Here is an 8745-nt window from a genome sequence, read left to right as displayed (position 1 = left end):
GCCCTTAGACACAGATCTAGGATCAGTTTACTCAACACCAATCTCTACCTTAAAAACATTTGGGGAGGAAACACATAACTGATCTTAGGTCAATTTCTACTATAAGACTCCTTGCGTCCTTGCCACTTCTTACTAACTAAAAGACACTTCACTTTGCCCTGTTGTTGTAGCCTTATATTACACCCTTATCTTTACAGGTAGAAAAATAAAGTTCCCATGTGTCTTATTTCAGTTTGAGAAGGTTACTCACCAGCCATGTTTGAGTTCTGTAGAGTTGGTCTGTCAAATCCACAGTTCTGTAATCCCTCAGCCAGGGAATGACCTAATGACCCACACCGGGGTCGTGTTCACTAGAAACCAATCAAATACAGGCTCGCAAGTTGAAATCTGTTCATTTATTACTTCACAAAGAGAAGCACCCCAAAAACATCAGTAAAATCACTTAAAGAGATTCTCCGGTACTTTGTATACTTTTTTAGCCAGTAGTTCTGAAAGTAATGCTCACGAGCCAAAAGTGGTCCCCGGAAATTGCATACTATGTCACAGATGTGCACCACGTCATTTATCTCTCTCTCGCTCTGCTGTGTGTGCATCTTGCTAGCTGTCACTCAAATGGCTCATTGGCTGAAGCTCATTGGCTGAACCTCAAATTGCTAGGGGGCTGGCCCACGTGGGGGAAAATGTAGGAGAAATAGCGCCGCACAGCTTCCAGAAAATAGTCACTTTCAAACGTGGGATTTCGTGGCTAATTGAGGTAAGACAGTAATTATGCTCATAGATTATGCATGTATGAACTACACATTGACACATCCAACCCAAAGTGGGAGGTTGAAAGAATACTTAATAGTCGTCAAAGTTCCGGAGCATGTCTTTAAATATTACATTTTCTATTCAAAGCCTATTTATAATACATTGTTTTGGATCCTCTTACATTCTCTTCACCACATTGCCCGCATAATATGATCTTATTATTACAAATGTAATAGGATCAATGATAATAATGAATGTTCTCAAACACAGAGGTGGAAGTATGTGACAGTTGCCACATGTACTGTATTCATAAAGCATCTCAGAGCAGGAGTACTGATCTAGGATCAGGTCCTCCCCTGTCCATGTTATCTAATTTATTATGATCTAAAAGGCAAAATTGATCCTAGATCACCACTCCTACTCTGAGAGGCATTGTTGGCGAGCAACTGGGATGTGGATGAACCAACTGTTCTTTTTCGGATGCTCAAATAAAATAAATAGCAAAGCAACTCTCAAGTCTTAAAAAGATGAGAAAACTTCCAACACGCATATGTAGCAAAACTATGGCTTTACATCCTCATAGTGCAATTCAGGCACTATAGGTACGGTACTATACATACCGCTACATTACTCTTTGTGGGAATGGGCACAAAAGCAGCCAGAGTGTCAGTCTGTTTGTGCTATCACGTCAACTTCTTTTCACTTATTGCCATGCCATGTTTGGCTTGACAATGAGCAATGGAGTTGGTAAGTGCACAAACAGATCTGGGACCGGGCTAGCAAGAAAAAAGACTTGCTTCCCAGGCACTTACAATAAAGCACACACATTTACTTTATGAATAATTCAATTCATTATTACATACATTACAGTATTATCTTTCAGATTCAAGCGCTATTACGTCAAACACACTATGTCTCCATCACAAATGGCACCCCATACCCTACATAGTGCACTACTTTTGATCAGAGCCCTATGGGGGCTCTGGTCAAAAGTAGTGCACTATAAAGGGAATAGAGTGCCATTTGGGATGCACAGTAAATAAATAGCCTAGCAGCCACAATGCACCTGCTAAATGAAGCCCTGCTCCAATGAGGTGGTTCTACTGTCGTTGTCATGGGGACAATGATATTGGGGTTCAGGTGCATCCATCTTACCTCATACAGTACTGTTAACTAGTAGTACTGTTTGTTATATTTGACCTCATACAGTACTGTTAACTAACACTGTTTTTTTTAACCAAATACAGTACTGTTAACTGTAAATACTGTTGTATTTGACCTCCTACAGTACAGTTAACTGTAAATCATATATTGTTTTTAAATATTGAAGACGGTTTTATGATCAGATTCAACCAGCTTTTGGAGTTGATTTGAGCAACACATCTGTACATCTATTTTATCTCATACAGAAATGTTAACTGTAAATACTGTTTAAAATTTCAAGATGGTTGGTTGGTTGGTTGACCAGATTGAATCAGCTTTGACAAGTGCTCTTTCTTACCCACGTTTATACAAATAAATACTTTTTTGTAAAAATAATCTACAGCTCTCCGTAAAAGCTCATGTGTAATAGCTCACCTTAAAGGTTTCGGTGACAGGTACTGATTGGCATTTCTATATAACTACACAGACATTTCACATTCCAATTTCATGATATGCAACAAGTTCAATAACATGATTCTCTAAAATCAAAATTCCATCAATTTTGTTACAAACTAGGCTGTGCCTGCACAACACCTCACACACTGTACCACTGTCCTCAATTTAGCTATGATTGGCTGTAGGGTTCTGGTCAAAAGTAGTGCACTATATAGGAAATAGGGTGCCATTTGGGATTCACCCCCTACAGATCAAATGTCGCAAAACAGAGGGACCATCAAAGTCTGACCAAACAAACAGACCCTATGAGCCCTGGTCAAAAGTAGTGCACTTAATAGGGAATAGGGTGCCATTCGGGACTCTACCCACATTTCAAGTGGACACATTGTGATGCACAGAGACATTCAAATACTAACTCTGGGATGAACACAGGGACATAGCGGTAGTGACCCAGGATGTGTCCGAAAATGTACCCTATGGGCCCTGGTCAAAAGTAGTGCACTATATGGGGAATAGGGTGCCATTTCAGACATAGCCGCAGACTTGACCAAGTGGGCATAGTACTTTACAATGACAGGTCTGACATCGACATGAAGAAGGGGACACGGGTGCAGATTGATAGTCTAAGTAACAGGGATGTGCAGGCCCGATAGTCTGGTGGTCTAGGTAAATGGATGGGGAAACTGAGGTTCTATCCCCTTCTCAACCATTCCCACTTTGTCTCCTCCTAATCTGTATTCTCCACTGCATGTAAAGACACAATAAAGACAAGTATAGATACAGGGAGGGAACTGGGAAAGACAGAAAGACAAACAAACACTGACCAATAAAATTTTACTACCAGACTGGCTGCTAGGCCTAAATGATTGAAGTGACTGTGGTGTGGTGAGAGTTGGGTGGGGGAGGTAGTTCAATGTTACACCAACAAATCTGATAGCGAAAGAGATCAACTTCCTGTCTACTACAGAATACTGAGAGCTGTGCTTCTGGTTGGTGGAAGAGTGACCTGAAATGGTACCAATAACCTTCATGGAAGTTTTGGTCAGCGTAAATATTATTGCTTAGTTATTGATTTACCAGATTTCCATTGAGATTTCCATATCACGTTTTGGCATGAAATTATGTTTTTAACAAAAATTAATATTAGTTAAATGTATATTTTCGGATTTCTTTGGCATGTCATACCTAAAACATTAATGAGTATATTCAGTGTGTATTTTGATGTCAAATTAAAAAGGCTTAAGGGCGATATGGACCCAAGTCCAAACTCCAGTGCACAACATCGTCATCACTGTCCTTGTCGGAAATGACAACCATCATTGTCATGACGATGGTCTATAATGATATTTTACAATTACCGACTATGATATTTGACAGTTTGGTCAAGATTCATAAGCTTAATTGCTGAGATGTCCATTAGTATGGTTTTTGGTATGGCCATTTTCTGATTGCCGTAAGGTTTCGCTCTCTCTTTCTGGTTGGTTGGCGGCCTCCCTCTCGCGCTCCTCCACCTTCTCTCGCATCAGGTTCCTACGGTGATAGATCAGGTATCCTGGCAACAGGAATCCAGCCAATGAGGCGATGAGCAGGCTCAGGTTGATCTGTTGATTGGAGGATAGAGTTAGTCAGGGAAAGAACGTGTTTGAGACATACCTTTTTAATAAATCTCATTGCCTCAATTTTCTGTTTCTGTCCATTCACATGAATCAGTTAATTAATTTGCCTTCCAATCTCAGTAGTACAATGGCAAAGTACTAGTGTCACCATGTGTGTGTGTGTGTGCCATGTGTGTGCTGTGTGTCTGCATGCACGCATGTATGTGATCTGTGTGTGTATGCTCTGCATGCGTGTTTGTGTGCGTGTGCGTGTGTGTGTGTGTGTGTGTGTAGCCTCACCCAGTAGGGGTCTCCTCCAAGGTGTCCCACCATGATGACGAAGAGAGGCTGCTGGAGGAGAGCGAACAGCGCGCTCATCATCGACTGCATCCCCGTCAACGTCCCAAAGTGATTGGACGGATATCTGGAAGGGGCGGGATGCAATTGTTACCTCTCCAATCAAAACTGATTGTACCATACCTGACCAAAACAGACACCTTACCTGTAACACCAATGTTTTGTTAAGATAATACATATTTTAAAGTTGTATTTTTTTGTGTTTGCGCTAATTTGTGACATTTGTGAATTGTATCAAATCATTTTGCCTTTCACTGCTATTTATAATATTGATAATATGTAATATAGCATTTTCCAAATTGTGTAATAAACAATTCTTTAAACTATCTGACACACACCTATGCATCTAACTGAGACGATCATAGCGTGGGTGTAATATGCTGGAACGCAAACGTCCAACAATGTGTTTAGTTGATGTTGTAATGTACTTACACAGCAGCATAGAGTCCTCCAGCACAGGAGTGGACGAAACCTCTGACCATGGTGTGGACGATGAAGGAAACTATCTGGGAGGGAGGGAAAGAGAGAAAACGGAGAGAGAAAGAGAGAGAGGTAGGTATTAGGAAAATAAAAGGATAGGGGGATGGAGAGGGAGAGAAATCGTTTTTTATTTTATTTGACCATTTAAAAACACAATACAACCACACTGCATTTAAAAATCATCAAACTGTTGCCACAAAGTTGGAAGCACAGAATCGTCTCGAATGTCATTGTATGCTGTAGCGTTAAGATTTCCCTTCACTGGAACCAGTGTTGCCAACTTAGCAACTTTGTCGCTATATTTAGCGAGTTTTCAGACCCCTCTAGCGACACATTTTCAAAAAAGCAACTAGCGACAAATCTAGCGACTTTTTCAGGTGTTATTGGAAACTCTGACGTGGAAGCACGTATCGTTCTTACTCTTCTCAACGAGCAGCGGGTGCTGCCGGGGCCCCACCCCCTTCGCCGTGGGCCCCACCCCCGTCCCAAAGCACTCACAGGCGGCCCAGTCCTCACGCAGCAGTCCCTCCCAGCTGCAGTCAGAGCAGGAGATGTTCACCCCTCTGCGTCCAGACTGCAAATGAATCGAGCATGCGGGAAGCCGCCGCTGGCTGATCCCGCACTGGCTTACATTCAGGGTGGGATGTAAATGTAGGGTGTTTTTTACTCACTTTTTGTCTCTCCCATGACATTATTCCTCTCTCCTACAGCCTCCATCACAATTACATGCACATGGCCAATTATGCAAATTAGGTGATGCCGTCATTTAGCGACTTCTAGCGACTTTTAGGACAGCCAATAGTTACTTTCCTTATTGAGGAGTTGGCAACACTGACTGGAACTAAGAGGCCTAGCCCGAACCATGAAAAACAGCCCCAGGCCATTATTCCTCCTCTACCAAACATTACAGTTGGCACTATGCATTCGGGCAGGTTGCGATCTCCTGGCATCCACCAAACCCAGATTTGTCCGTCTGACTTCCAGATGGGGAAACGTGATTCATCACTCCAGAGAACACGTTTCCACTGCTCCAGAGTCCAATGGTAGCGAGTTTACACCACTCCAGCCGACGCTTGGCATTACACATGGTGATTTTAGGCTTATGTGCTTTGAATAAGGAATAACGTCTTATCTGTTGATGGAATTTATATCTGCAACGTTCGAGAAAGTTTTGCAACTGACCATTACCCTGGTAACATTACCAGTAGCCTATTCATTCATAGGTTGCATTTCAGTCACTCGGTCGCATCATGCCATTGTTATGAACGTTCTCAAGGCGCCCTCTACTGGCGGCGCCATAGTGGTGCTCTAAAGTGGTAATAAACCCAGTCATACTGAATGGAGGCTAACTACTGGTTAGTCTAAATTACAGTACAGTGCCTGGAAATACGATGACATTGCTAAAGTTGGCAAATATTTAGTAGAAAACAACTTTGCCAGCATTATCATGTCGTCAAATTTACTTTAGACAGATGGCAATGTTGTCATTAGCTAGCTAGTGACGTTCGTCAAAAATAGATAGCAATGCTAACGTTAGCTAGCTAAAATCCAGTGGCCTCCCCTCAATCTTAGCTAGCTAACGTTATACTGCATCTAAAGTCAACCTGGCGACATCAAAATGATGACAAAAGGTTTTCCTACTAATTATTTGCCTCCTTCTGAATGTCATTGTATTTCCAAGCCACTGTAATGCACTTTTACTGAAATCTTAATCAGCGCTCATTGACGATGCATCGAGTAGAATGGTCAGTCGGGCATCAGTCCATAACGAACGTTCAAAACGATATTGTGGCACAGAAAGAAAGAAAGGAAACGGGATAGCAAACAATTTATTGACTAAATTTATTTTGCCACTGCGCTACCCTTACGAAAAATGATTGCAATCAGAGTGCAGTATAACTGCAGTTAATGTGCAGTCTAACTGCAGTATGTTGCAAATACTGCATCCAAAATAACAGGTTTTTTTACTACAGTAATTTTGCAGTGTAGCTGCAATTACTGTGTCCAGAATACCAGTCGACTGTAGTTACTGTACTTTTACTGCAGTTTCAAAACTGCAATATTTTTTTTGTTAAATGACTTGAGCACTTGGATCAGGACTCGAGCACGACTTCAGCCATTGGGTCTCACAACTCGACCATTTGTGACTCGGACTTGGACTCGAGCACAGGGGACTTGGGACTCGACTACATCACTGGGCGAAACCGTCATTATCTCCTGTTCAGTGGTGGAAAAAGTACCTAATTGTCATACTTGAGTAAAAGTAATGATACCTTAATAGAAAGTGACTCAAGTGAAAGTCACCCAGTAAAATACTACTTGAGTAAAAGTCTAAAAGTATTTGGTTTTAAATATACGTAAGTATCAAAAGTAAATGTAATTGCTAAAATTTACTTAAGTATCAAAAGTAAAAGTATAAATAATTTCAAATTCCTTATATTAAGCAAACCAGACAGCACCATTTTCTTATATATATATATTTTAATTCACGGATAGCTAGGGGCACACTCCAACACTCCAACAACAGACATAATTTACAAACGAAGCATGTATGTTTAGTGAGTCCGCCAGATCAGAGGCAGTAGGGATGACCAGGGATATTCTCTTGAGAAGTGTGTGAATTGGACCATTGTCCTGTCCTGCTAAGCATTCAAAATGTAATGAGTACTTTTGGGTGTTATGGAAAAAGTACATTATTTTCTTTAGGAATGTAGTGAAGTAAAATTGTGAAAAATAAAAATAGTAAAGTAAAGTACAGATACCCCCCAAAACCAAAACGAATTAAGTAGTAATTTAAAGTATTTTTACTTAAGTACTTTACACCACTGCCCCATTATACTTTCGGACACCAATGTGGCTGCGGCTTCTGTGGAACGTTGAAAACAATGGCAATGACACGACCGAGTGGCGGAGGTGCAACCCATACTACTTTGCCAACACTTTGCGGCACCATCTGGTGCTACTCTCCCTCTCTCCCTGCGTTTGTGTGTGTCTGTTTGTTTTATATGTAATGTGCAATATCTATGTAGCCTGAATTAGAAATGTACATGGCCAGATAATTCTTATATATGTTTGTCAGGATGTAGGATGTTATGCAGAAAAATATGTTCATTGGACAAGGCTATGTATGTTTGTGCACATGGAAGTTAGTGATTTATGTATACTATAGGTTAATGACAAGTGCACAAATGTGATGCGACTAAAATATGACTAAAATGAAAGGGCATTTAGTTGACTAAAATGGCCCACAGTTGATCATTTTGACAATAACTAGACTAAATCATTATTCAAATGACAAATGTGACTAAGACTAAAATATATTTTTGTAAAAATGACTAAGACTAGACTAAATCTAAATAAGAGTGCCAAAATTAAAACTGACATGTAGCCAGGGTTCTTGTTAGAAGGTGAGTTATCAGCATTTTATGTTCATTTACCTGTACAGGGGTAGGTATGGTAGGCATGGTCATGTGACTGTGTTCCTACCTGTATTGGGCCACGTTCATTAGGGAAATGTTGAGGAACAATGCAGATCGAAATATCACAAATAGAGCTGACGTGATTCCTTTTTTTACATTTCAGAGAGAGGCATGTTTGTCTATATAATATATTTATATCGAAATGTTCCACACCAGGTGAGGTGTGTGAGGTAGGGTCAAGTGGCTGTGTTCTTACCTGTACAGGCAGGTTGTCTATCATCTGGATGACTCCGAAGAGGACCAGTAGAACGTTGGTGATGATGAAAGCGCGGATGGCATTGGTCAGTTTCTGGATCTTCCTGTCTCTCTTCGGGGGTTCAGGTTGGCTGGAGAGAAGAGGTCAGGGATATAACATTTTTTAAAGCATCAGGAAAATACCAAGGGTTGTGTTTATTAGGGGGGAAAAAAATTTTAATTGCTGTCTAATGAATACAACCCTGCTCTCTCTCAGCATGTCCTGCTTGGTCTCTTCTGAATTATTTCTC

At 40.9% G+C, this 8745-nt stretch overlaps 1 protein-coding gene across 1 annotated transcript; it reads right to left on the bottom strand.

Annotated features, from left to right (window-relative positions):
* Positions 1 to 376: 376 nt before the first annotated feature.
* Positions 377 to 8621, bottom strand: LOC311116953 (large neutral amino acids transporter small subunit 4-like). The gene is made up of 4 exons (XM_084191962.1): positions 8457 to 8621; positions 4734 to 4807; positions 4245 to 4368; positions 377 to 3950 (listed from the first exon to the last, which is right to left on the bottom strand). The coding sequence occupies exons 1-4, from the start codon at positions 8478 to 8480 to the stop codon at positions 3747 to 3749; spliced, it is 426 nt and encodes a 141-aa protein (XP_084048088.1). The 5' UTR covers positions 8481 to 8621; the 3' UTR covers positions 377 to 3746.
* Positions 8622 to 8745: the final 124 nt, after the last annotated feature.

Source organism: Coregonus lavaretus (assembly GCF_964263955.1).
Source record: "Coregonus lavaretus genome assembly, contig: HAP1_SCAFFOLD_4251, whole genome shotgun sequence".
Lineage (NCBI taxonomy): Eukaryota > Metazoa > Chordata > Actinopteri > Salmoniformes > Salmonidae > Coregonus > Coregonus lavaretus.
Note: the sequence above shows the minus strand (reverse complement) of the source record. Positions and strands in the feature narration are given on the sequence as shown.